We start from the raw sequence: 27,762 nt of genomic DNA on the forward strand, positions 1-27,762 counted from the left end.
TCTAGTTTAATTTTCACTGAAGGGTGTACATGTTCTTCCTCTGAAGCACGCCAGCGTCAGGGAGCGGCTGCCCAGAGCCTCACACGGGTGAGAGGGGGGCTTAGGACCCGCAGCGACGCGGAGGACTCCCGGGTTCCATGGACGCGGCTGGAGCGCGGTGGGGGGCATAAGGGCGCTGCTCAGAGCTGTCGGCGAAGACCACAGAGCCGGCGATCGGAGCACAGTGCCTGAGCATGGGCAGGGGCCGGGGGAGCTAAGTGTCCTACCGGGTGTCCCTCACCGCTGATGAACCAAGACCGCGGGAGATGATGCAGGCTTTAACCCCGTGGAGCCCTCTCAAGACACAGGGGTACAAACAGAAACGGGACAGCCCACGGGCGCGTCTGCAGCTCCAGCTGGGGCAGCCTTGCTGTCTGTTTTCAGCATCGACTCCTCTGGGTTGTTTTCTGATGCCATGTGTATGTATTCCTAGGGCATCGTTTTTGTGTTTTAAAGCTTGACATGCTACGCTCTGGGGCCCTGACTTAGGCTGCCTGCTCTTAGCCGTGGGCTCAGGAGAACGGCCGCAGCTCCACGTGCCGCATCTCCAAGAACTACCGCCGCCCCCAGGAACTACCTTTTTGCCCTGGCCCTTAGCAGGCCCTTGGGGCCCAGGGCCCAGTTGCCAGGCCCCTGTGCACCCAAGGGCCCTGTGGCCAGGGCTGTGCCTGCGTCCCGTGGTCAGGAGGGCTTTGGGTCCCCTGCTCTGAGCTGCATTTCCTCCAGCTCCAGACAGAATCAGAGGGGTTCAGGGGGTCCCTGAGGTTCAGACCCCTCTCCCAGGGTCTCACAGACTCACCGGGGCAGAGCTTCCCCGGAGCTGGGGCTGAGGAACGGGATGCGTTGGGTTCTGACGAGCGGGTGCGTAGCCGGGTGGGGGCGGGGGTCTGCCGGGGAACGAGCCCTTTGAGGGAGGAGACTGGCGGTTGAGGAGCAGGTGGGCATCAGCGGAGGCCTGCCCGTCCGCAGAGGAAACCCCTTTCCTTCTGCCTTCACCTGGAAGGCCCAGACCGGCGGCCACAGGGCTGGGATTTTCGGGGCAGAGCCTGAGCCCTGGCGTAGGATTACGACCCAGCCCAGGACAAGTCACCCCCCTCCGAGTCTGTTTCTTCATTTATAAAATGGGGACTCTTGGTGGCCAGGGGCAGAAACTAGCTTTAGGAACAAGGACCACACAGTGATGTACTCCAAGGCGGGGTTAACAAGTCATCGTGGGAGATGGGGTGGGGAGGTTGCGGGGGGACCTGCCGCTCTGCGCCCCGGCCCCGTGCCTCCCAGCGGACCCTGAGCTCCCAGACACTGTCGGCACCCGCTCCCTCCCGTGGAGACAGACCAGACCGGGAGGAGCCCGGGGATCCCACGGGCTTGAGACCAAGAGCTGCTTCCCTGAACCGCAATGGGCCACTAGCTCACTACCTTGCATTTGCTTTCCACCACTTTCCGCCTAACTACCCCCACCCCGACCCCGCAAGAAGTGCAGCCCAACAAAGCCTCAGGGCAGAAGCGTTGCCTCGGGCTCTGTTTTCTGGGGAGCCCAGGAGGACACCGCTGCTCACAAGCTGTGTGACCTTATGTGACCTCTCTGCACTTCAGTTTTCTCATCCGAAAAATGGAGCCCTAATAACCCGTCTCACGGCTCACAGTGAGCTAATCACACAGAAAGCGCCGAGAGCCGTGGGAACTTCCAGCAGGAGTCAGTGTTCGTTGTTTTTATTACCCTGGGTCCCGAGAAAGCTGCAGATTGGACAGGGGCAGGTCCTCCTGGAGGGGGTGGGGGGTGTGCAGCTTGTGGCTCAGGTCCTCGCCGCAGCCCACGCCAGCTGCCTTTGGAGCTGGGGCAGGGCTGGGGCTGGGGAGGGAGCCCCAGATGAGGGTCCACAGGCCTCGGCGGCACCCTGCACCACCCTGGGAGAGGTCTTTGTGGCCCAGAACCTCAGTTTCCCCACTTATGAAGCAACATTTATGTGCTTACCTGTCTCAGGGCCTCCCCGCGGCTGGGCCCATGGAGCTCCAAGGGCTTCACTGACTGAAAATTTAGTGAGTCTTTGCCCCAGGCGAGGTGTGTGCGTGCCAGGCCTGGGCACCTTGGCCTTTGTGATACACCTGTGGGAACTGAGGCCCAGAGAGAGGACGCAAGCTGGGCCGTGTGGGGAAAGGCCCTGGGCACACCCCCCTCCCTCCCAGGTCCTAGCGCAGACCCCCGTCAGGGAGCAGGGGGCAGGGTCTGGGGACCCTCCGGCTTCTGTCTGTGGCCTCTCCAGCAGATGGCCCACCAAGGCCTTGGAGTCCTGGCACGTGGCCTGGGCAGCCAGGGGATGGGCCCGAGGCCCTGGGGGAGGCCAGCACTGGTCCCTGCTGGGACTGAACACACAGGCACGGAGCGGGTGTCCTTTGCTCGAATGCTGTGCTGTAGTTAATGGCCAGCCTCCAAGGCCGGGCAGCAGGGTGTGACAGAGAGCGTCTCTAGCAGAGTCAGGCTGGGGCCTTTCGAGTTCTGACCCTTTCCTGTCCAGCCCCTGCTCCTTGATGTCCAGAGAATACCAGCCGGAAAGCAATGAGGTGCCCCAGTGCTCAGGTGTGAGGGGCCGCATCCTGGCCTCCTGGGGCCGGCAGCCCGGCCCCCTAACACGGGAGAGGGGAGCAGGGTCACGCTGGTGTCCCACGGGCCAGAACCATGCCACGTGTCCGTGCCTGAGGCTCGCATGTGTGTCAGGATGGCCCTGCCAGGAGGCATCCGTGTAACCCCGCCGTGCAGACGGGGTACTCTGAGAGGCAAGGATGTGCCGAGGTCCCATAGCAAACTGTCACAGACTTGAGGCCAGAACCCGTGTGGTCTGACCTCCCAGCTGCGGGGCCTGGCCCCGCAGGGCTGGTGGAGCTCGGGAGGTGGTTGCCCTCGGTGTGAGACACATGGAACACGGAACGCAAGCCAAGGACATGTGGCAATGCCTTGTCACTAGTAGGGAGCCCGGGAGACAGCTCCCAGCGCCATCTCCCTTGGGGTCACTGCAGGAGGCTCACCTGGGGCCGGACACAAGCGCTCGGGTTCGGTCGTGGGCCCGCAGGCTTCAACGTGCCGCTGCACACGCTGGCGGTCCTGAAGTGGTAGAAAGCCCCAGCCCAGGCCCTCCCGGTGAAGGAAGCTGCTGGAGCTCACTCGGAGAGGGCTCGGGGGCCATCGCACCCAGCCCAGACTGGCTCACGGAAGGCGCTGCCAGGTGAGACCCCTACTTGGGCTTCCTTCCTGGCCCTTCCGCTGACAGCTTTCGGCCCTCTGATTGGAGCCACGTCCCGACGCACCCGAGCTCACAGGGAGGGCTTGCCGAACGTGCTGGGAACTCTGGGGAGGTTCCCTGACGGGGGGCGGGGGGTGAGTGTCTGTTGTGCTCAGGGAGCCCCCTGAATGGAGCTCAGGGCAGGTACAGCCGCAGCTAAACCCGTTGCCCAGGAGTCTGAAAAGCTTCCCCCCCCCCCAAATAAGAGTCTGATCACCCCAATAGACCGTTTTTGCTATGGAGGACTTCAGGAGATCCAGCCTTTATGGAGTTCTCCCTGGGGCAGAACAGAGTCAGACTCTGAGCCCCCAACCCCCAAGAAGACTGAGTGGAGCCCCAGGAGAGAGCTGGGGGCTCGGGATCGGCGTCCATCAGTCCTTTCTGAGGACCCGGGTCAGAGAGGAGCGAGTTACCCCCAGGGACCTTCTCAGCATCTGTAACTGTCTTCCCTTGGGCTTACCCCTGTTCCGAGCGGGCATTCACGCCACAGGGCCATGGGAGGCTGGAGAGGTGATGGAAAGGGGCACAACGCGGGGAGGGCTGCCTCCCCTCACTCCAGGCTTCCCACATTCCCCTCTTCTGGGAAGCCTTCCCAGATACCCCTATATGCTCCCGCTTCTTCTGGTACATTCCATGGAGGCTTGCTCCCTGCCCTGCACAGCTACGCCAGCCCCTCTGCTCAGTCTGGGGCTCCTCTGCTTTTCCCAGTGGCTCTAAGGACTGGCCACTTGGCACGGGGATGAGGAACACAGGTCTGACGTTGTGGAGTCCAGCCTGGCTGGGAAGGGGGCTTTGGGCATCAGTAACCATGGAAATGGGACCACTGTTTGAATCAAGCTGTTCTTTATCATGCTCTATGCTACAGCATTTTATGCACATTCTCTAGTTTAGGCCTTATACAACCTTAAAAAAAAACTGTGTTATTATAATTTTACACATGAGGACCCTGGCCTGGGGTCACACAGCACAGGACGGAGCCAGACTTTGAGCCCATAAGTGCCACCTGCTGGAGCCGTTATCCATGCACACAGCTCCGGGGTTCCCTGGTGAAGGGGGCTCTTCAGGGGGTCGGGGGCACTGAGTCTGAGAATTCCAGGAACGAGGCTGTGGGAATAGAGAGGTGCTGCTCAGAGAACCCGGGGGCATGTGGGCCGGGAGAGGAGAGCGTGTGTGTGGACCCACCAGGCAGTTCCTGGGTTTGGGGCAGGATTACGGCCGCGGAAGATCTCCATGTCCTAACACAACCTGCGAATATGTTAATATCCACGCCAGAAGGGACCTGGCCGGTGTGCTCAAGTTAAGGACCTCAGGATAGGAGCCTATCCTGGATTATCGGGGGTCCCAATGTGGTCATAGGGGTCCCTATAAGAGGGAGGCAGCAGGGCCTACAGGAGGGGAGATGTGACCACGGACACAGAGTCAGGAGACGGGGGAAGGGCCCTGAGCGCAGCAGTCACGGGGACAGACATGGGGACAGACAGGGGGCTGCTGACCATGTCCAGTGTGTTTGCATTTTAGAAAGCTAAATTCAATCCCACAAATACTCACCGAGCGCCTTCCCTGTAGTGGGCAATGCGCGGGGCCTGGCGAACACAGGGGCAAGGGGGACGCTGCGCAAAGGCAGGGAGGGCGTTCCAACCCCCAGAGGCCGCGCAGGCCCAGCAGGTTATCACCAAGCAGCAGCCTGGACAGAGCCAGGGCCCGGCCTGCAGGTGGGGCCTCTGTTTATCTGTTAAGGGTTATCTGGAGGGTTCTTCGGGGAGCCTTTCTCTGCGGACGCTCGGGAGCTGGGGGCGGCGGGGGCGGGGGCAGTGCTCCGCTAGAGCGCGTCTGTGCCCGCCGCGGCCTGTCTGTGCCCGCCGCGGCCTGTCTATGCCCGCCGCGGCCTGTCTGTGCCCGCCGCGGCCCTCGGCCCATTCTGCGCACGCCCACAGGGACGTCTCCACGCCCCAAGCTGAGGTTTTCATGGGGTGAAGGGACCGGGAGGGGGAGAAGCAGCGCCACCCACACCCACGCGGAGGTCCCACCCCTAGGGCCGGACCTACAGACGTGGACACATGTGGCCTCGAGACACGCACGATCCGTGGCCACACTAGCCCCAAACCCGAAACACCCTGAATGCGCATGCGAGCAGAATGGGAGACAGACGCACACCGCGGGGCACCCAGTGGCGGAGAGAAGGCGTTACTGTCAGACCGAAACGGGTAATTCTCACCAAGCTCACCCCGAGCAAAAGCAGCGAGTACAGAAGGACACGTGTTACCGGACTCGCTCGCTCAGACCACGTTCACAAAGAGGGACGGCGACTCCGCGTGCTTGAAGTCGGGGCGGCTCCCCGGGCGGGGGTGTGCGGTGCTGGGGGGCCGTGGGGGCTGCTCCGACCCCCAACCGGGGTTACTGGGGAGTGTTCACTGTGTGGGGATTGGATGAGCCCTGTACTTGGGGTCGGTGTGTTTCTGGTGGGACATTATAGCGTAGTAAGGAGTTTATTTTTCCGATCCCTGAGCCTACACTCGCCGTGAGCGCTGGGTGCGACTAATATAATTATGTTAACTGTCCTGGAGTAGAATGAGAGCAGAGGACAGTGGTCAGGGCGTTCTGTTGGCTGTGGTACGGGGCTCGTCTGGGAGCGAGGGGGGCTCGGGACGAAGATGCGGTGTGACCCTGAGCAAGCTGGGGCCACTCCGGTCTTCATTTCCTCAGGGTGTGGAGGTGGATTATACGATTTTTGCAGAAACTGAGCAAAATGTTTGCCCTGTAGCTAACCAGCCTCCTCATAAAAGACAAGAAAGAGGCCAAGACTCTGTGGGAGCTGAAGAGGTTTTCCACGTCCTCGCGCTGGTCACGTGAGGGTTCGGCTGTACCGGCACCGGCCCTTCTCCGCCTCGGCCACAGGCAGGTGTGGCGGACTGGGAAGAACGCGGAGGGCGCTGGATCCTTCGGATGGGGCTGGGGTCCTGCCGGTGTCCCCATCTTCGCAGTCTGTGACCCGGGGTAAGCCGTGGGTCTGTCTCCTCACTGGGGAAATGAGGGCGATCGTGGCCGCGCTGCTGGGCTGGCGTGAAGCTCGGCGAGGAGGGGCCGGCCATGGTGCCTTCCCTCCAGCTGGCGAGCTAGGCCTCCTGCGGGGACCAGCCCAAAGCCAACGTCCGGTCCTCCTGACAGCGCGTTCACGCAAGCTACGCAAAGATACGGAGGCCTCCTAGGGCTGACCAAGTGCCTCGAGGGCCTTCCCTTGCCAGCCCACAGCCCTGGGAGGGTCAGAGAATCGGGAGGAGTACGTGCTGGTGTTCTGGGGCCCTGTCCTCACTGCCTGTGTGGCCTTCCCAAGGCCTGTGGGCTTGCTGACCCCAGGCCCAGAGACACCTCACTGGATGGCATTCCAGTCTCTCTTCCCATGCTCAGCTCCAGGCCCCGCTCTGTGAGGCAAACAGGACTTCGGGGAGGGTCCTGACAAGGGAGGGACAGCTGAGGAGGCTGCTGGGCTGGACCCCGTGGCTCTGAGAACTTTCGAGGGGCCCCATGTCCGCACCTCTGCAAACCCAGCAGCCTTCTGGGTGGACACTGCTGTTTTCCTGGCCCGGTCTCAGAGATCCAAACCTGTGGGGTTTTTTTGTTTTTTTTTTTAAGATTTTATTTATTTGACAGACAGAGATCACAAGCAGGCAGAGAGACAGGCAGAGAGAGGGAGGGAAGCAGGCTCCCCGCTGAGCAGAGAGCCCGATGTGGGGCTCGATCCCAGGACCCTGGGACCATGACCTGAGCCGAAGGCAGAGGCTTAACCCACTGAACCACCCAGGCACCCCTAAACCTGCTTATTTTTAATGACTTTTCCCTAAGTGTATTTTATATAAATGCTCATGCAAAAAAAAGAGATACACACAAAGAAAAGCAGAGTAAGAAAATAAAAGTTACACAGAATTTCATCATCCAGAAGTGGTGGTTGTTGGCATTTTTGCGCATGCCTTCCTGAGGTAGGTGTCGAGTTCCCTGATAGGTCTCGTTGGTGAGCATTTTTGGCCGTGGGCACCAGAAAGTGGCTCTGGCCAGCTCTGTGAGCTCGGGCATGCTTGGCTGATGCCCTGGGAAAACCTGAGAACAAGATAGCTCTTCCTGACGCGTCAGACTCGGAGGCAGAAGGCGGCTCTACTGCACAGCACACGGTTTCCCGGGTCACCTGCCCACATGCAGTCGCGGGTAGGGTCTCCCCTGGCGCAGGAGGGCTCCAGGGCCTGGCGTCCGAACCCTCCCCTCGCTTTCCATTAGCTGCCTTCAGACCCGGGACCCCCTACCCAAGGGCGGTGGGAAGACCTGCAGAACGGGCAGGAGGCCAGACACCAGCTTTACGGGCTGCGTCCCTCCGGGTGCTCTCGGGGCCGTGCAGCCAGGAGCAAGAAACAGGCCAAGCGCCCGGGAGCCCTGCCAGCCCCACGACAGCTGCCTGGAGGCCTTCCTCCGCCTGGGTCAGTCTCGTGGGACCTGGTGTCTTAGAAAGGAGCACCTGGTGGCCAATTCCAGGTCATGCCCTCATCCCTGGCCTCCAGGAGGGGAGGCGGGCTCTGCCGGGGTCACTCGGCCCCTCCCCAGGGAGAGACTGCTCTCCGGAGGGCTCCTGGGACAGAAGACCGGCGCTGGGCAGTCGCATAACCATGTTGGGTAGGACACGCTTCACTGCGCTGGGCTGCCGGGCGGGGCTGCTCCTTAGGCCTCTCCCCGCCGGCACAGGGAAGTCAGAACCGATCTGGTCCACGCACCTGCCCAGGAGCCTCATGCGGTGGCTCAGCGCAGGCCGCATCTCCCCATGGTTTCTGTATTTGGGCCCCAAATACACAAGGTCAGCTTCCCCAGTCCTCCCATCGCCAGCGGGAGGCGGCAAGAGGGTTTGGGAAGGGAGGATGACAGGTGTATACTTCCCCACCCACCCCACGTGGTGGAGCTGCGACCTTTGGGGGACCCCCCATGACGCCTGGGGCCCTTGACATCCCCCAGCCGGCATTCGACAGCGGGTACAGATGCCCAGCATGCTGGGTTCTCAGGGAAGCCGACGGAAGCCTTCCACTAGGATGACAGTCACCAGGAATGACAGTCGACCAGGCTGGTGACACCGGTGTTGGCACGCTGGGAGGCTGCAGGGACCGCACACGCTGCCGTGGGAGCTCACACGGATGTAATGGCAGCTGCGCGGGGAGAACGTGAACGTCACGGCCGCATGGGGGGCCGCAGAGGGCACAGCTGTCCTGTGGGGCCAGAGCTCAGCATACAGAGGATGGGATGGGATGAAGGAATCGTCCTCTCTCTGGATCCGGGCGGTGGTCACATGGGTAGACACTTCTTTATCCGTTCATCTGTGGGTGGACATCTACTCTTCCGCAGTTCGGCTCCTGTGGATGTTGCTGCTATAAACTTTCGGGTGCACGTGCCCCTTTGGATCCCTACATTTGTATCTTTAGGGTAAATACCCAGTAGTGTGATTGCTGGGTCATACAATAGCTCTATTTTAAACTTTTTGAGGAAATTCCATCCTGTTTTCCAGAGTGGCTTTACCAGCTTTCATTCCCAAAATGGTACACTTTTAAAAAAATTTTAATTTATTAATTTGAGAGAGAGAGAGCACGAGAGAGGAGAAGGTCAGAGAGCGAAGCAGACTCCCCATGGAGCCGGGATCCTGATGTGGGACTTGGTCCCAGACTCCAGGATCATGACCTGAGCTGAAGGCAGTTGCCCAACCAACTGAGCCCCCCAGACACCCAAAATGGTATACTCTAAACATGGGCAACGTGTTGTATGCCAGTGCTACCTCAACAAAGCTGTTAAAAAAAAACGATACCAAGTATATGATGAGATGAAAATATTTGCAACTTTTTTTTTTTAAGATTTTATTTGACAGACTGCAAGAAAGGGAACACAAACAGGGGGAGAGGGAGAGAAAAAAGCAGACTCCCCGCTGAGCAGGGAGCCCGATGCGGGACTCCATCCCAGGACCTGGGATCATGACCTGAGCTGAAGGCAGACACTTAACTGACTGAGCCACCCGGGTGCCCCATTTGTAACATTTTTACAGTAACTGTTATTTACCTTATGTGAGCCCACTGCAATGTTTGAACACGGTGCGTAAAACTTCACGATTCTTTTCTGAATCTAAGCATTGAGAATTTGGCAATGCCTCAGAAGAGCGAAGTGTCTGCAGATCAAAGCGGAGTGCGGCAGGGGCTCCGGAAATGTTCTGGACTAAGCAAAAATAGAAGACAACATGCGCAGAAAGCCTGTTTATTAACGAGCGTGATTTTTCTGAGATCATGCAGCAATACAGGTGTGGACTGTAAACGTGTAACAGGTCTGGGAAGGAGACCCCCCCCCACCTGGAACCCAGCAGGCTGCAGGCACGAGTGGGAGAAGCTGCGGCCCCAGCTCCAGACAGCGCCGCGGAGCGGGTCTCACTGGGCGGCCCTAGCGTGAGGCTCCCGCTGCTGCGCTGGGCTCACCTACGCCGTAGCCGACCAGCTGTGCCACAGCCTTAAGTGCAAAGGATACAATGTACGTACTGCAAAAAGGCTTTGTTGCTAAAAGAAACTCGAACCATCTTCTGACGCTGGCGGAAGGTCTTGCCTCGGATCGGAGGGCTGCTGACTGATCTGGGTGGTGGTCGCTGAAGGTGGGGGTTGGGGGCTGGGGCAAGTTCTTTCTCAAGATTAAATTTATTTCTTTGAGGGGGAGGGGCTGAGGGAGGAGGAGAGAATCTCAAGCCCACTCCGCGCTGACCGCAGAGCCCCACGTGGGGTGGATCCGGGCTCGATCTCATGACCCTGAGCCAAAACCGAGAGTCAGATGCTTAACCGGCTGCATCAGACAGGGGCACGGGCAGCTTCTTAAAGTAGACGATGACAACGTCGGATGCACGGAGCGACTCTTCCTTTCATGAAAAATTTCTCTGTAGGGGGTGATGCTGTCTAAACGTCTCTCAAGATGAGTCAGGCCTCTGAAATCCTACTGCCTCCCCAACTTAACTTATGGAATATTCTAGACCCTTCGTGTCCTCCTAACAGTCTTCACAGCATCTCCCCCAGGAGTAGATTCCATCTCAAGAATCCAGTTTCTCAGTTCGTCCAGAAGCAGCAATTTGTCCATTCAAGCATCATCATGGGATTTTGGCAGTTCTTCTGATTCTGGCCATTTTGCTTTCCCACATCTGCAGTGACATCCTCCCCTCAGTCTGGAACCCCTCAAAGTTGTCCACGAGGGCTGGAACCCACGGCTTCCAAACTCCTGTTTGTTGTTTTGTCTTCTTCCCACCGATCGTGGATTTTTTTTTTTTTAAAGAATTTATTTGACAGAGATACCAAGAGAGCACAAGCAGGCAGAGCAGCGGAGGGAGAGGGAGAAGCAAGCTCCTCACTGAGCAGGGAGCCCGATGTGGGGCTTGTATCCAGGACCCTGGGATCATGACCCAAGCCAAAGGCAGTCGCTCAACCAACTGAGCCACTCAGGTGCCCCGATCGTGGATGTTCCTAATGGCATCTGGGATGTGAACCCTTTCCAGAAGGTTTTCCACTTACGGTGCCCGGATCCTCAGACGAATCCCTGTCCAGAGCAGCCATAGCCTTGCAAAGTGTATTTCTTAAAGAACAAGACTTGGAAGTTGAGATGACTCCATCCACAGGCCTCGGACAGTCCACAGGTGTGAGGACAGCCCGAACCTTGCCCATCTCCATCACAGCCCCTGGGGCAGCCGGTGCGGTGTCTGCGAGCGCTCGCACCTTCCCAGGGACCTTTCTCCTGAGCGGCCGGCCTCAGCAGCGGACTTAAGCCAGTCGACCGTGCCGTGAACACACCCGCCGTCATCAGGCTTTGGCCGCTGACAGAGCATGGCCGGAGCGTTTGGAGTGAGGCTCCTGGCGGCCCGGGGATGTCCCACGTGGTTCGCGAGCATCGGGTCACCTTCGAGCGAGCAGCTGCCCGAGCCCCTGAGCGAGTCCACCCGGCCCTGTGAAGCCGTGAAGCCGGATGCGGACTTCCCCTCTGCGGCTGCGGGGCGAGCCGGCGGCGTCTTCCGTGGAAGGCTGGTTCGGCCGCGCTGACAAGCTGAGCTGCTCAGGGAGCCGCCTTCCCGACCGCAGTGGGATCTGCCCGGGAACGCGCGCCCTCCCCGGGCACTGCTGCGTTCTGGAGGCGGTGTCCCCCCCTCACACCTCACAGACCATCTCCGCCAGCTCCAGCCCTGCCCCTGCCTTCACGGACCCGAAGCGCGCGGGGGCCTGGCTCCGGGCTGGGCTCCGGCAGAAGTGGGTGCTGTGGCTGTCGGACCTTCCGTCCAGGCCGCACGGACTTTCTCCGTCCGTATCAGCAATACAGCTCTTTCCCGTTGTCGTTCCTGCCTTGGCAGGCATGGTCCTTTAATTCCCTTTGAGAACTTTTCCCTGTATCCCCCCTTGGCTAACGGGTGCGAAAGGGCAGCTTTTGGCCCATTTTGGCGTTCGACGTACCTTCCTCACTAAGCTTAATCTTTTCTAGATTTGATTTAAAGTGAGACACAGGTGACTTCCCTTTCGTGTGGACACTTCGAGGCCCCTGTCGGGGTATTAAGTGGCCTAATTTCAACCCTGGTGTATCTTGCGGGGGAGAGGACAGGGCAGCTGGCGGTGGGCGTTGGGGGGGCAGTGGGAACATACCCAGCTTTTCTCAGCAAGTTCACAGTCTCCCACAGGTGCTGTTCCTGGGGCCCCTAGACAGCGACAGTAGTAACATTGTAGGTCACTAACCTCCTTAATAGGAGAAAACGGCTGGAAATACTGGGAGAATTATGAGACTGTGTGGCACAGAGACACAGAGCGGGAAGTGCTGTTGGAGCCGTGCAGCCGGGTCCGTGCGGGACCCAGCGCCGCGGACCTGCTTTCCTCTCAGTTCAGAGCCTCCCTCACCCTGGCCCTGTGCTCTCCGCCTTGGTTCTGCGTCGCTGCAGCACAACCTCCCTTCCCCTTGGCCCAAGACGGCAGCATCGCTTCTGGGGCACGGCTGGTGCTCGGTGCCGACCTTCCTCCGCAAGGTGCTTCCTGCCCTCCCCGCCCCGCCACGTTCGTTAGAGGACGACGGGTTTAATATCGCAGTGCCGAAGAGTCTGCTTCTAGGTGTCCAGAAGTAACTCAGTGCTCCCAAGAAAGGATGTGGGAGTGGGGGCCGGGGGGGGGGCGGCTGGGGAGGGGCAGGCCCTCGCAAGGAGCCAGTGTAGACGCAGGCACACCAGCTGGGTCTGCTGGCTGCGCTGACGGCGGGTTCCACCCTCTCACAGACGCTGGAGACGGAGGCCCAGCTTCAGGTGTCGGCGGAACAGACGGTAACAAGTCGCAGCAGCCGTGAGTTACTCACGCGGGACTTCGGGGGTTGGGGGGTGGTGGGTCATCTCAGGGATGCGGCCGTGAGCTGCCGGAAATCACGTCAGTGTCTGTTCCAGCCTTTAGAGACCAAGGTTGGGCCTAGTTAAGAAGAGCCTGGGTCGATTTCACAAAGGAGAGATCTCTGCCAGCTGCTTTAACTTAGACGAAAGCAGAAAGACAAAAAGTACCCCAGCGTCTGGAGCCGGCCGGGGCCTTCTCACAGTCAGGAAACAGACACTACTACTATTAACCCCATGAAATTCCAGGAACGTAAGGCTCAGAAAGGCTAGTCACCTCCCCAAGGTCAAACAGCCAGAAGTAACCCTGTGGGGATGTGAACCCACGTCTCATGGCTTCCAAGTTCATCGCCCTATTCTGCATGCAGAGGCCGTGGCCAACCTGGCTGGCTCTCAGGCCGGTGTCCCTGATCTGGAGCACTGAAGCTGGTGGGCACGGGCGCTAGGCAGCGGCTCTCAGCCCTGGCTGTTCCTGGAATCACCGGAGCAGCTTTGCAAACGCTGACTCTTCGGCGACACCCCAGAAGGGCATGGGTCTGCAGTGTAGCCCAGACCCAGAAGCACCCCTAGAAGCACCGGGTCGGAGACCCACGGTGCCACGAGCCTCTGCTATTCCATCCCATCTGATCTCAGAGAAGCCGGAGAGGTGGGCAGCAGGTGGCCGTGAACAGGTCCTGCGGACGAGCTCCGGCGAAAGCTCGGGTGGCGGCTGCGGAAACTTGCTTCCTGCCCGGCAGCTAGACCTAGAGGTCTGATCTAGAGCAGCCTGATGGACGGGGAGAACAGCGCCTCCCCAACCAGAAGAACTTGGCTTGAATTTTGCTGGGATGTTCAAAGTCACATCACTCTCCCGCAGACCCGGAAGAGGGCATGGAGCCTGCCTCAGCCACAGGACCCCAAACAAAACCGGGGGATCCTAGAAGAGAGCGGTGGCTTCCCCTCCCTGACAGTATCCAAGACTGGGCTGGAGCGGGGAGCCTGCAGTTTACTGATAACACTCCTAGGCCCGTTTCTGCTGTGGGGCAGGGCAGGCCACAGCCCAGGTGGGTGGGACACCTGTGCCTGCAGCCTCCCAGGCAGGGCCCAGCTCCAGCACCAACCCCCACTCTCAACGGGCACATCGCTGGGCCCACCAGGTGGGCCCTCCAGCCGGGTCCAAGTTAGTGGTTCTGAAGGTCCACCCCGCCCCCCACGACAGGAGGGGCCGCTGCCCACTCTTGGGAGACCGGGACACGTGGCTACTCACCCCTGAAACGCGTCACTGCGCACACGCCCCCGACATCACTGCTTACCTGTGGGGACAGGGGGGAATCCCACTGTGCGCAGCGGGGAGACCCTGGTCCACAGATGGGGTGGGCAGAGCACCCCAGCGCGAATCTGGAAGGGCTTATGCTCCTGCCAGCCTCGAAGATGACCCGGGGGGTGCCAGCAGGGGCAGGGCCCCGGAACCAGGGTCCCGCCATGGCCGCGGACCCCCGCCTACCCTCAACTCCTCAAGCATGCAGCCGTGCGCTGCAGGCCTCCCCACGCCTCCCTATGCCCGCCGGCCGTGACCGCACAGAGGGCGCCCCCCCCCCCCCCCGCCCCCGCCGGGCGCGGCCCAGCTCTGGCACGCAGCTCGCCCAGTCCCACCGCTCGGGGCAGGGTTTCCGCCCGCGCGACCCCTCAAGCCGGCCGGTCCTCGGGCCAGGGGGACCCGGAGACCCACGGAAGGGCAAGGCGGCGGCCCCTGGGCGGCGGGACGGTCGTCGGAGGGCAGCAACTGCGCCGAAGCCCCCTTCCCAGCCCCCCGACATGGCCCGGGGTGGCGGTCAGAACTGGAGTTCCGGGGAGTCTGACGGGCAGCCGGAGGAGCGCACGGCAGAGGAGACCGGGTGAGCCGGCGGGGTCGCGTCAGGCCCCGCGTCAGGGGCGAGGGGCGGGGGGGGGGGGGCAGGCGAGCCGGGGGCGGGGACAGAGGGCCAGGTGAGTCAGCCATCCGCGTCCGGGGTCGGGGGCCAGGCAAGTCGGGGGTTTGGGGTCCGCAGCCAGGCGCGTCGCCGTCGCAGGTCCGGGATGAGGGGCCCGGGGTCTGAGGCTCTGGGGGTCGGGGGTCCGCAGCCAGGCCAGCCGGCCGTCGGGGTCGGGGGTCCGGGGTGTCTGGGTGGGGCTCTGAGGGTCGGGGTCCGGGGCTCGGGATCGGGGGTCCGGGGTCAGGGTCTGGGGGTCGGGGATCCGCAGCCAGGCGCGTCGCCGTCGCAGGTGGGGGGTCTGGGTGTAGGGTCTGGAGGGCGGGGGTCCGCACCCAGGCGAGCCGGCCGTCGGGGTCCGGGGTCGGGGGTCGGGGTCTGGAGGGCGGGGGTCCGCAGCCGGTGAGCCGGCCGTCGGGGTCGGGGGTCAGGGTCCGGGGAACTGGGGTCCGCAGCCAGGCGCGTCGCGGTCGCGGGTCCGGGGTCGGGGGTTCCGGTGCCCGCCGCGCCCCCGCCGCGCCCCCGCCGCGCCCCCGCCGCGCCCCCGCCGCGCCCCCGCCGCCCCGCCCGCCGCCGCCGGAACCTCCGCGAAGCTTCTGGGCCTTTGTGGCGTCACCGTCCCTCGCGGAACCTTCCGCCGGCGCCGAATAAAACCCGCGGCGGAGGAGCCGGAGGCCGAGTGCGGCGGCCCCGGGCGGCGGGAGCCCAGGGCGGCGGGAGCCGGAGCCGGAGCCGGAGCGGGACGCGCGGGCGGGCAGCGGGAGGTCCGGGCGGCGCTGACCCGCCGCGCCCGCCCCGCCCGCCCGCAGGGACAAGATGGTGAAGGAGACCCAGTACTATGACATCCTGGGGGTGAAGCCCAGCGCGTCCCCGGAGGAGATCAAGAAGGCCTACCGGAAGCTGGCGCTCAAGTTCCACCCGGACAAGAACCCGGATGAGGGCGAGAAGGTGCGGGGCGGCGGGGGTCGGGGGCCTGGGGTCGGAGCAGGCGGGGCTGGCGGCGGGGGTCGCGGGCCTGGGGTCAGGGGCCTGGCGGCGGGGCCGGGGTCGTGCTGCGGGGGCTTGGGAGGCTCTGGTCCGGCAGTGGAGGGGCAGGGGTGGAGGGAACGGGGTTGAGGGGCTGGTGCGGAGGGCAGGCAGCGGGGGTTGGCGGCCTGGGGTTGGGAGAATTGAGGTTGGGGGCAGGCGGTGGGGGTCAGGGGTCGGGGGTCTGGGGCAGGTGCTGGGGTTGCTAGGTTGGGGACAGGCAGTGGGAGTTGGGAGACTGGGGTCAGGGCCAGTGGAGGGACTGGGGCTGGGGACTAGAGTTGGGGGCAGGGGTCAGGGGACTGGGGTTGAGGGGCTGGCAGCAGGGCTGTGGTTGGGGAACTGGGGCTGGACTCAGGTTCAGGACAGGTGGTGGGGGTCAGGGGGCTGGGGTGGGGGCAGGCAACAGGGTCGTGGCTGTTGTGGTCATTGGGGTGAGAGGGCAGATAGGGGGAGTGGGGGGGTGGGGAGGTGGGGGTTGGGGCTGCAACCAGCACCGGGAGCCCTGGAGCCCCCCACTCCTCCATGGCCACAGCAAGCCCACATGCCACCCAATGTGTCCAGCTCCCAGGGGCGTGTGGTTGGCACAGCCTCGGAGGGCAGGCCTGTAGGAGGGGCTGCTGGCAGCCCCGGGAAACAGAGGCAACACCAGAAGTTGTGCACTTGCCGGAGCCGGTGGGTGGAATGGTTTGTGCTTCTTCCTTGCTGGTGCATCAGCACCGGGAACCCCGTGGATTTGGTCTGTGTGCCTGTCTCCCACCTGGTCAAGGTCACGAGACACTGAATAATCTCATTTATTAAGCAGGGACAGGGAGATCTCTACCCTGACACAGCACTTTACAGGAATGGTTCAGGTTTTTTGTGGCAAATGACCCAGAGTCGATCTTCAGGACCCGCGGCCGGCAGGAATGCTGTGCGTGGTGGCGATCGGACTGGAACAGCCGCCCTGCTCTGTCCTAGGAGCCCGTTACCCACTGAGCCGGTGACCGGCAGGACAGCCTGCTGGTTCTTGGGAAGGCTGCTTAGCTGTCCCCGTTCCTCCTTCCACAGTTTGCCGCTTTCTTAGAAAACTCCGCAGTCTCAGGTGGCGTGGGGGAGGGTCTCCTGCCGTAGGGACAGCAGAGACCCCTAGGGGGCGGCTGAAGCCGCTGATCCGGCATGGAGAGGCAGGAGCCCTGGACGCCGCCCGTGTGTGCCCGCTCCCATGCTGGCGGCTGGCGGCTGGCGGCGGGGCTGGGAGGTTATATTTAGCCACATGTGCCGAGTGCGGCTGTCACAAGTTTACCATGCTTTCCGCAAGACCGTTCGCTGCTCTCTCGCGTTCTCTCGTCTATATTTAGAGGTCACTGTGGCTGTTTGAGGGCCTGGCTTCGTCCGTAGTGTGGGGAGTCACAGAGGTGCTCGTGGCCCTACTGGAGCCTGTCGGGGAGAGCCTCCTGGGGGGGGGGGAGCAAGTCCAGGCTTCTTGGCGGACGCCTCTGAGGCTGGCTTCGGTCAGGGCTCGGAGCAGCATCCAGGAGCGTGCTCAAGGCTGTGTGCGTGCCCTTGGAGCAGGTCTGCTCGAAAACTTTCACTTGACCTCCACGACGTTTCCCGGGGGTGCTGCCTGTGCGTCCCTCTCAGTAGACCGTCCGGGTTGCTCCAAGCCGGTACTTACTCAGAGCCGGGCACCGAACCAGTGTCCCATGTGAGGCTTCTGCCGGCGGGCCTGGGGCGTGGGGGTCCTGTGATGTCCCCACCGCTCATGAACCTTCAGTTCTGTGGTCCCAGCAGGCTGAGCCCTGCCCTGAGCCCCTGGCCCCGTCCTCCTCCTGGCCTGGTGATAATTCTTGTCTGATTCCTGCACCCACCTCCGCCCCCTGGCCCCCACGCTCACTCCCCGGCCTGCTATCCCGTGCAGGGGCTGGAAGGTGGTCGGGCTGGTGGAGGGGGTCAGCACACCCTGTACAGACACGGTCTGGGACGGCAGTTGCTGTGGAAGTGGGGTTGGAGATCAATGGGGGTGAGGTGACAGTTCATGGAAACTCTGAGGGGAGCTTCCTCATTCATTCACCAGATCCCCGTTTTTGTCCTGCTGTGTGCTGGGCCCACGGTGTAGACGTAGACATTGTCTTTCTCGTGCAAGTCTGTGTGCGGGTCCTGTCCACCTTCTCTGTGTGGGAAGAACTGGTAGAACCTTTGTTGTTCCTCCTGAGTTTGTATTATTCATGTCTCTTCAAAAATAGATTAAGCCGGTGCTTTCGCCCGGTGGGGAGGCGAGTGAGCCAGCCAGCGGGGGTGGAGGGAGTGGCCTTTGTTTTGTGTCCTGTTGTCCTGTGTTGCTAAGCATCGGGCAGCCGCGCTGGCCACCGGCCCTCCTGGGGTGTGTGGGGCCCGCTGTGGTGGCTTGTCCACGGGGTGCTCGGCCGCGGGCCAGGGGGCCCCCCTTTGCCGGTCAGGGCTCTCACCTTCCAGAGCTGGAGAGGAATTCAGGCTTTTGGCCAACTTCACTGTAGCTTTTCATTGGAATAATAGATTTTCAAGTTAAAAATCACACGTGAGGGGCGCCTGGGTGGCTCAGTGGGTTAAAGCTTCTGCCTTCAGCTCAGGTCATGATCTCAGGGTCCTGGGATCGAGCCCCGCATCGGGCTCTCTGCTCAGCGGGGAGCCTGCTTCCCTCTCTCTCTCTGCCTGCCTCTCTGCCTGCTTGTGATTTCTCTGCCTCTCTCTGTCAGATAAGTAAATAAATAAATGAAATATTAAAAACTCACACAAGAGCGGAAGTGTGAGAAGGAGAGCCGCCGCTCCGGGCCGCTGCGCACACGGGCTCCCGCGGGGTGACGGTGGTTTGCTCGCCAGCCCACGTCACAGACACGCTTCCAACCCGTGACGTCATCCCGAAGTCCTGTTTTCCTAGCCACGCGGTGACCTCGGTCCCGCGACATGACCCCAGCCGGAGAGGTGGGCCGGTGAGAGTCTGAGCTCCAGCTGAGGGGGTGGGACATCCGGAAGGGGGGGCTGGAGCCGCAGGGGTGTGGCGGGCCTGCTCGGGGTTGCGGGTGCCCGCACCCTGCCGGAGATGCGGCCCGTTGTTAACTGCTCAAGGGACAGGGCGTTTCCGCTTCTTAGGTTGGTCATTGGGTGACTTCTAGGTGTCGGGAGGACCTGGGGAGCGGTCCTTGTGGACGTTCCCGGGCCGCGTATTCATCGGGTCCCTGACGTGCAGCCGGGCCCGGAAGGTCGGGGCTCCTGCGCCCCACGCCGCAGTCTTCCTGCCGTGGATGGTAGGGGCGAGGGAGGCCCGCTGCTTCGCAGAAACAGGGAGAAACAGCGGAGCACAGGACGTGGCTGCCTGGAGAGCGAGCCTGACGTCCCTCGAGGACTGGGTCTGTTAAATTGGCTCGTGGCTTCTTAGCGCGTGCTTACTGTTGGTTGATTACAGTGGATCTCGCTCAGCGATCGGAGGAAACTCAGCTTCTCTGTGTACTTCCATGTTCGGTTGCTTCTGGCACGTTCTCCGGCTGTGGAGCCGGCCATGCCGTAGGCTGTTGACAGGGACCCGTCTGACAGTCTGGAGAGGACTCTGGAGGGCACCCTGCGTCCCGTACTCATTTCTGAACTCCTGGCCTCGAGCCATTCATCAGACGCGAAGACGTGGCTCTGGGTCCCGGGTCGTGGCTGAGCGTGGCTGAGCGTGTGCCCTGCGCTCGGACTGGCCGCTGTGGTGGGGGCGGGGGGCTGTAGGGAGCACAAGGCAGCGGCTGGCCGGGTGGCCTAGCTTGGATTCTGGGGCCACAGGCCGCCTCGAAGGGCTGGGGCGGTGGGCTGGGTGCCGTGGGCTCTGGGTGCCGTGGGCTACACCGAGGCCGGCACGTGGAGGACAGGGGCAGGCCCTGGGCGCAAGGTGGCCTCTGCGGCGTGGGCGTGCGCTGTGGGGAGGACAGAGCGCGGATATTTCATAGTGTTCTGATTTTATTGTAAAAACATCCATGTTCCCCCTGCCCTTTGATTAAAAAAGAAAAGTATGTACCTAGAGGAGCGTGGGGCAGTGAGCGCTGGGCCCCCTCCCGCCCCCACAAACGTGGGGCGCCTGCTTCACCTCCCGGCCCTGATGCTCCCTCGGCTCCGGACACACGGCCTGTGTGCGCCGGCCTCGGCGGAGAACTCGGAGCCTGAGGAAAGACTCGCCTTTCTGCAGTCGCTCCAGGGCCTCTTGTAGTCACCCACCCCCCCCCCCCGGTCTGCGGTCACACGGGGCACTTGGTTCCCTGGTCTGTCTTGCTGAATGTCTTTCAGTCCGGGTTTTCTGGTACTTCTGTTTACAGCCGGATCCCTGTGGCACGCTGGTGGCAGGGGCGGTGTCTTGGGGACTGGAGCAGAGGGTTTGCTGCCAGACGAGGTGTGAGGGGAGGGGAAGCACGGTTTTGGCGCTGGCGGTACTGCAGATGGGGGACTGGGCCGGGCCCGGAGGACGGGTTCACATGGTGTCGGCAGCACGCGTGGACAGATACCCCCGAGGCGTCTGCCGCTGCGTCCCTGTGCGGATGAGCTAGTGCACGGGCGGCCGTAGCCGGGAACCGGGCCCTTGCTGGGTGCCGGGTTCTACCCAGCCTGACCTCACGGTCTTTGGCTTCAAGCTGGGTGCAGGCGAGGCTGGGGGGAGCGACTGCTCCCCGCAGGCCCCGGGGCCCCCCCGCTCCAGAGCGGTTCCCGAGGGAGCGCGGCCTGCTGGGGAGCGTGACTGTGTGCGGAACCCCCCCGCCAGCGCCTCAGAGTCGTGGTCTGCCGAGCGGCTCACACCTTCTCTCTCTCTGTACTTTAAAGTTCAAGCTCATATCCCAGGCCTATGAAGTGCTTTCAGACCCGAAGAAGAGAGACATCTATGACCAAGGCGGCGAGCAGGCCATCAAGGAAGGAGGCTCGGGCAGCCCCAGCTTCTCTTCGCCCATGGACATCTTCGACATGTTCTTCGGGGGCGGGGGACGGATGGCTCGAGAGAGGAGAGGTGAGTGCCTTTAGAGACGCTAACCCAGTTTCATAATTTTTGAATGCTACCGGTCATGGGAATCGGGGCAGGTCATGCCTTAAAAGGGATCATTAGCCTTAACTAGCTCCCCCACCCCCCAGCGTCCAGACCACCCCGAGCCTCTTGGCACCTGGACACACACCTGACACCTGCGGACACTGCCCGACAGGGAGCCCGCGGGTGTGAGTGGGGGTGGGAAGGACGTTCCTTTTGCTGTCTGCGTCTCGCTCATGGGGGTCAGGCCATGGGGTGTCCTACAGGACATCACAGCTCCTCCTGTGCCTGCCCCCCGACCCGGTCCGTGCGCTCCATTTCCGGCCGGCGCTCTGTGGGCTGTCTCGCTTTCTCAGGCTGCTCGGGTCCCGTGCCCCTGCAGGTGCGCAGGTGTGACCAGGTCGGTAAGAGCCTGCCCGCCTCGCACTCCACTGTGCGTCGTGGTTCACGGCTTTATCCCCAGGAGGTGACCGAGGGCCCAGCAGCTGCGCCGTGGGCTGTGCTTTTCTGCCGCTTCCTCCTGCCAGGCACGTGCTGCCGCTGCTGGCTGTTAGCCATGGGCCCCAGTGGCCCCTTTCCCTGCCCGGTTGACTGTGGATACTCTGCTTTGAGTCCAGATAGCCCAGCTTACTGAGATCCTGGGTACCATGAAGAATGAGCTCCGCCCCGGGGTTTACGAAGGGCGGGTCGCGGGTTGCCGCAGCGAGAGGCCCCGGAGGGATGAGGCAGGGTCTGTCGACTTGGAGCTTCAGAAGCTTGGCCACCCGCTCTCGAACACACGGTGCTGAGGGTCCGAGTCCCTCGGGAAGAGCCCCGGCTCATGCAGTTGACGATGGGCGCGACGGACATGCGGCCCCTCCTGCCTGGCGCGCTCCCCGTCTCGTGCTGAATAGCTCCCGTGTCCGTGCTGCCGGCCAGTGAACAGGACGGCGTCTTCACGAGCGAGGGAGCTCCGAGGGAGCCCCTGGGCGCTGCGGGCCATCCGCCTCTGGCCTGGCCCTGGGTGGACAGACTCCCTCCCCAAAGACACGGGGCCCACAGATAAGGGCTCAGCAGAGGACAGAGTTCCCACTTGGCCACACATTACAGGAGGGCTCTTGAGGGCTCCTTCGTGGGGCACTGGCCTCAGGTTTGTTTTTAGGAAATAAAGATGTAAGGTCTTTTGGTCGAAATCTATAAATGATTGAGGGCCTGGCTCTTAGCTCTAAAGGGTGTTCGTTCTCGTGGCGGGCTGGGGCCGTGGGGGTGTGGCCGACGCACCCCGTCCTGCCGGAGGGGAGTGAGCACGGCTCTGCGGCCGGACCTCACGGCGACTGCATCTCCTGCCAGGTTCCTCATGCTCTGTTCCCGCTCTCCCCCTAAGGCAAGAACGTTGTCCACCAGCTGTCTGTAACTCTCGAAGATTTGTATAATGGAGTCACAAAGAAGTTGGCCCTCCAGAAAAATGTGATTTGTGAGAAATGTGAAGGTAAGTGGGACTGTCTGAATGAGTCCCATGGTTGTGATCCCTTAGACCTGGAAACAGTTCTGATTGTTCCATACTGAGGAGAGAAGTCATTTTTTTGTTTTTTCAAATATAAGAGTCCAACGGACTGCAAACTGGTGACCTAAGGGCCAGGTCTGTTTTACTGTGCCATGTACGTTCTTTATTCAGACTGACATTTAACGTGTAGATCATGATTTTAAACCCGTAAAAGTCAGAGGGCTCACCCCACTTAGGGGTCAGCAAACCTGTCCTATGACGGCTGGGCAGGAAGTGCTTCAGGTCCCCGGCAGCGTGGGCAGAAACGGGCAGAGCCGCCGTGACCCGGGACGCTGGCTGTGGTTCACAGTCCGTTGACTCGCATGCAAGTTTAATGAACACAGTTTTTAAAAAGTAGGATTTTTAAAAAAATATTTCATTTATTTGACAGGCAGAGATCACAAGCAGGCAGAGAGGCAGGCAGAGAGAGGAGGAAGCAGGCTCCCTGCTGAGCAGAGAGCCCGATGCGGGGCTCGATCCCAGGACCCTGAGATCATGACCTGAACCGAAGGCAGAGGGTTAACCCACTGAGCCCCCCAGGCGCCCCCGAAAGTAGGATTTTTAAAGAAAAGTCGTCTTGGTGACCTCAGCTGCACATGGTCGTGAGCCGGCCGAGTGGGGCTGCTGCCCTCCAGGCTCTCGGCCTAGCCCCCTCGGCCACCTGGAGGCCCAGCGTGGAAACTCACGCAACAAATGTGGCCGGCACGGGCACAGCCGCGGAGACTCACAGTCGCGTGTTAAGGTCTGGATGTTCCTTGCTGGGTTAGAACCCTCCATAGTATACGCTGCCGACCCAGACTGCAGACAGAGTTCCAACCCCGGTGTCCTGTGGAAGGGCTGCTGACCGCCCTTGCTGGCCGGGGGCACGGGCCACGCGTGGAGGAGCCCGGCTCTCAGTCCCGTGTCCCCGGCAGGTGTCGGCGGGAAGAAGGGGTCTGTGGAGAAGTGCCCTCTGTGCAAGGGCCGCGGCATGCAGATCCACATCCAGCAGATCGGGCCGGGCATGGTGCAGCAGATCCAGACCGTGTGCATCGAGTGCAAGGGCCAGGGCGAGCGCATCTGCCCCAAGGACCGCTGTGACGGCTGCAGTGGCGCCAAGGTGACCCGAGAGAAGAAGGTTATCGAGGTGCACGTGGAGAAAGGTGAGGCCGCACAGCTGCGCGCCCCCCCCCCCCGCTCGGTGTGCTCCCGGCGGCTGACCGTGGGGCGCACAGGTCAGGCGTCTGGGACCCGGAGCGCAGCGCGGCAGACGCTGGTCCCGCCGTCCGCCCTCCGCTCCCCTGCCGGGCGGTCCCCAGCCAGTCTGTATGCCGCAGCTGGCTTCTTCCCTTTGAAGGAAGGGTTTACAGGGCTCTGAAAGGTGCTTGAGTTTGGTTAACTACCCTCCCCCATCTCATACCATCCCCTTGGAATCATTCTTGACCGCCTTGGCCGCTTGCCGGCCAGAGGGCTCGCTCCTTCCTGCACCTGGTCGCCCCACTGCCCAGATGCTCCCAGGTACGCCCCCCCCCCATCTCCGTGTGCCCGACACCGTCATTGTAAGGCCTTTCTCATGGTTAGCTGCTCTCCAGATACTTCCACACTATTCTGTGAGTTCCTACTCCGGTGAATATGAACTAATGAGAGATGAGACCGCAGTGTACAAATTAACACCAGGAGGGCGTTTTTCCAGGACTTCTGCTGAAGCACGCGACTGTGCGTGCCCTCAGAGCCAGGCCCCGGGGTGCAGCAAGAAGTGGGTGGTGACCCGGGCGCACGGTGGGGGCTGTGCGGGGGGAGGCGTGGTGATCCCAGCACTGCTCTGGTGCGCGTGCCCACGAGCTCAGGAGGGCTGATGAGTCCAAGTCCCCAAAGGGCTGTGTGCCGTCCTCAGAGCTTTGTAGAGTGCACGGTTTTTAAGAGAAATGCTAATCAGAAAGGATGATGTCTCACAGGTATGAAGGATGGGCAAAAGATTCTGTTTCATGGAGAAGGAGACCAGGAGCCTGAGCTGGAGCCTGGCGATGTCATAATTGTGCTTGATCAGAAGGATCATAGTGTCTTTCAGAGGCGCGGCCACGACTTGATCATGAAAATGAAAATTCAGCTTTCTGAAGCCCTCTGTGGCTTCAAGAAGACGCTAAAAACGCTGGATGATCGAATCCTCATGATCACGTCCAAGTCGGGTAAGGTTTCAGAGGCGCGTCTCTGAGTGCTGGGCTGCGTAGGTGCGTCTGGGACGCTGCTGGCCGCTCGCCCCGCTTCACCCCTGACGTTAGCACCGTGTCTTTGCTCTCAAGTTTAGAGTCACTGCTGATGACTGAAGAATTTTATGACTCTTTAAATACGCTCCAAGTCAGGGGGAGGGCCCCCAGCAGCAATCTTGGGGCCAAGCCCCATACCTCAAGCTTTAAAACCTTTGTGTGGGAAGCAGATAGTGGGCTCTGTTCTGCGCGTGCCCCTCCAGCTGCCGTGCTGTGGGCACATGGGAGACACCGCCAGGTCCAGTTTTCCTGAGGAGACCTTGCCCGTCAGCTTGGCCTCGGCTGCTCACACGCAGAGGCCGGGGGGCAGCACTGAGGCCTGCCGGTGTCCTCCAGGGCGCGTGCACCCAGCACACACGAAGCCGCCTCTGGCAACATGGAGGCCGCTCGTCTGCGTCTGTGCGTCTGGGCGGGGGTGGGGGGTGGGGGGTGCTGCAGGCGGACACTCTGGCCGTGAGTGGAGCTGCTCTGGTCCCCTCGCCACACCCACGCCCTCCCCGCCAGGGTCAGGGAGTAGCTCGCAGCGGGCCTCCGTTGGGGCTGGGTGGGTCGTGACCTGCCTGTCGCTGCGCGGCAGTGACCGGTGCAGGGTGCGCAGACCATAGAGGGGCCCGGCCTCCGTGTGCTTCCTTCCTTCCCATGGCCTCGGTCGGTTTTTCTGCTCCTTCCCTCTACACTGTTCTCTCCTTTTCTGTACGTAAAAGGATATGGATTCTGTATCCAAGCCTCTACCAGAGTTTTTTCTTTTTTAAAAAAGTTTTTTATTTGAAAACTTTAAACTCACAGAAAGTTGTGAAAATAAGCAGTACCAAGGTCATCCCCTCCTGTTGACAGTGAAGCCCGTTTGGGCACCTTGCTGTAAGGCAACGCCCATGTGAAGCTGCAGGCCACGACCCCTCCCGGGTCCCTAGTCCCTCACTGCTTGAGGGGTTCAGGGTCTGCTCGCGTGGCCCCAGGCCCGACGGTGGCACCAAGGGCGCGACAGGCTGGCGTCCTCAGGGTGTCGTGGGAAGCCTCACGGTCGCAGGGCTCCCGGCATCCCACTGCACGTGGGCACTACCCTGCTGGTGGCCTGGGGCAGAGGGGAGACCCTGCTCCCAGCGTGGTGACGGGAGGGGCCGGGGCTTGGGAGGACCGTCTGCCAGACCTCTCTCGTCCGTCTTGCTCGTTGACGCTGCTCCGTGTCCTGTCTTCCCGCACGGTCTTGTAGCTGCGCCTTATTTCTCGTCCCTTCGCTGCTGCTGTCTCCTCTTCCTGCTGTCAAGGCACAGAGACTCAGGATGGGTGGGGAAGGCGTCCTGGCAGCCGACGGAGGGGGGGCCTTCCGCAGGGGGCTTCCCGGCCCGGTCAGTCAGAGGCAGGAGCGCAGGAGCGTGAGGGGTAGGAACGGAGACAGAACTTTCCAGCACACAGGACCACCGAAGGCCCTGCGGCTGAAGGCCCCACGCCCCTGAATGCCCCCGGAGAGGGTCCTCAGTGCCTCCCCTTGCCAAGTCCGCAGTGGGGAGCCGGCTGCCCGGCAACCAGTGTTTGCTGCCCCCCCCCCGCCCCACTCCTCTGCAGCTTCACTCCCTTGTCTGTGTCGTCACTGCCGGGCTGAACAGCTTATCTCCAGGGAGACTCTTGGGCCCTTTCTTTCTGTTGGGGGAGACGGGATCTTCAGACGTGCAGGTCTGCAGTCCCGGGGCCCAGACCCGGTGGTGCCCTTTGGAAGTTGTGGCAGACCCCAGTGTGGGCTGGACCGCCTCCAGCCCCGACCCCAGGGTTCCGGTTCCTGGTTCGCCTTCCACGCTCGTCCACTTGGGCTGGAGGGGCCGGGCGCCACCCCGGCGTGTCCCCACCCCCAGCCCGGGCAGGGCCTTCCGGCTCCTGACTGAGCCTTCTCTGCGGCAGGCGAGGTGATCCGGCACGGGGACCTGAGGTGTGTGCGCAGCGAAGGGATGCCCATCTACAAAGCGGCCCCGGAGAAGGGGACCCTGATCATCCAGTTTCTCGTAAGTTCCTGAGTGTGGCCGCCGCGGGCGGGGTCCGGGGGTGCCTCCGGCCGGCCCGCCGCCACCGCTCGCTCCCGCCCCGCAGGTCGTCTTTCCCGAGAAACACTGGCTGCCTCAGGACAAGCTCCCGCAGCTGGAGGCCCTGCTGCCCCCGCGGCAGAAGGTGAGGGTCACGGACGACATGGACCAGGTGGAGCTGAAGGAGTTCAGCCCCGGCGAGCGGAGCTGGCGGCAGCAGCGGGAGGCCTACGAGGAGGACGAGGACGGGCCGCGGGCCGGGGTGCAGTGCCAGACGGCGTAGTGGCCGCGCGAGCGCCCCGTGTAGCGTCGGCACAGTGAAAACGGCGTCGCCTGGCGGCCTCGTGTCTGGGGTGTCCTGTGTATGTGTTCAGCCTGCTCAGGTGCTGAGCGTCGTCTTGGCTTTTCTTCTGTTTTTCCTTTGGTTGTCACTTAAGTTATAGCTTAATTTATATTTAAACGTTTCAAGTGTGAATCGCTTCCAGTCTGCACATGGATCTGTTTATTCATGTTTCCAGGACACTTCTGAGATGCCGGTGACGGCACTGACACTCACTCCCGGGGGCTCTGCCGTGTCCTGTCCGCCAGGGCAGCCCCCTGCAGGGCCCTGGGCAGCGCCCCCGGCGCGGCTTCCCTGCCCTGCCTTCGGGGCTGCGGAGTCTAGACTCTGGACGATCCTCCTCCAGAACAGAAGCGTGTCTGTGGCCTGGTTCACAGGGCGAGGGCTGCGGGGCCACCAGCCTTGCTGCTGCTCTACGGCTGCAGTGGGTGTGTGACCATCTCTCTCAGAAATTTCTGGAAGCTTCCTGGCCTTGTGAGGACACACCAGGCTGACGGAACTGTTTGCCGGGGCCCCGCACCTTGTCTGTGGTCGTGAGGACTTTCTACCTTTGCAATGTTCTCCCACCCAAGTGCTTACCGTGAAGCAAAGGACGCGCCCCCCACCCCACCCCTCCACACCCTGTAGCCTCGGCAGAGGCCACGGGAGCAGCAGCGCAGGCTGGGAAGGCACAGACGTCCGTCTGCACCCCCTCCCAGAGGTCGTTCCTCTGGCTGTGCAGCCACGGGACACGGCTTCCTGCTCGGGCAGGGCTCTGCTGTGGGTGGTGGTGTGGGCCGCCTCCCCTGTCGGACAGTCCTCACTGCTTCACTCCCGCGGGCGGCCACAGCTCACGTGGAGTTGCCGCAGCCCCAGCCATCACCGGTCCCTTCCCTGCCATGGCCGTCGGGGGCAGAAAACGCTTTAAATGTGGCTGGGTGAGAGCGGAAGCCGCTCGCTCACCAGACCGCCCGCCCTTGGTTCTGGAGAAGC

General features: G+C 62.0%; 1 protein-coding gene across 2 annotated transcripts; it reads left to right on the forward strand.

The window, feature by feature from the left end:
- Positions 1-14,483: 14,483 nt before the first annotated feature.
- On the forward strand, positions 14,484-26,929 carry DNAJA4 (DnaJ heat shock protein family (Hsp40) member A4). 2 transcript variants are annotated; one of them, XM_044231905.1, is made up of 8 exons: positions 14,484-14,573; positions 15,458-15,596; positions 20,478-20,658; positions 22,037-22,141; positions 23,110-23,337; positions 24,130-24,360; positions 26,332-26,432; positions 26,518-26,929. In XM_044231905.1, exons 1-8 carry the CDS (start codon positions 14,494-14,496, stop codon positions 26,731-26,733), a joined length of 1,281 nt encoding a protein of 426 aa, XP_044087840.1. In that variant the 5' UTR covers positions 14,484-14,493; the 3' UTR covers positions 26,734-26,929. The 2 variants fall into 2 exon arrangements, with proteins under 2 accessions (XP_044087840.1, XP_044087841.1); XM_044231906.1 differs by lacking the exon at positions 14,484-14,573 and adding an exon at positions 14,920-14,940.
- The last annotated feature ends 833 nt before the right edge of the window (positions 26,930-27,762 follow it).

Source organism: Neovison vison, chromosome 13 (assembly GCF_020171115.1).
Source record: "Neovison vison isolate M4711 chromosome 13, ASM_NN_V1, whole genome shotgun sequence".
In the NCBI taxonomy this organism is placed as follows: Eukaryota; Metazoa; Chordata; class Mammalia; order Carnivora; family Mustelidae; genus Neogale; species Neogale vison.

What these genes read in the sequence shown, in the direction of transcription:
- DNAJA4 (XM_044231905.1), top strand. Translation starts at nt 14,494, where the DNA reads ATGGCCCGGGGTGGCGGTCAGAACTGGAGTTCCGGGGAGTCTGACGGG. An exon ending in GATGGCTCGAGAGAGGAGAG is followed by an intron (nt 20,659 to 22,036) that starts GTGAGTGCCTTT and finishes TCTCCCCCTAAG; the next exon opens with GCAAGAACGTTGTCCACCAG. An exon ending in CGAGGTGCACGTGGAGAAAG is followed by an intron (nt 23,338 to 24,129) that starts GTGAGGCCGCAC and finishes GATGTCTCACAG; the next exon opens with GTATGAAGGATGGGCAAAAG.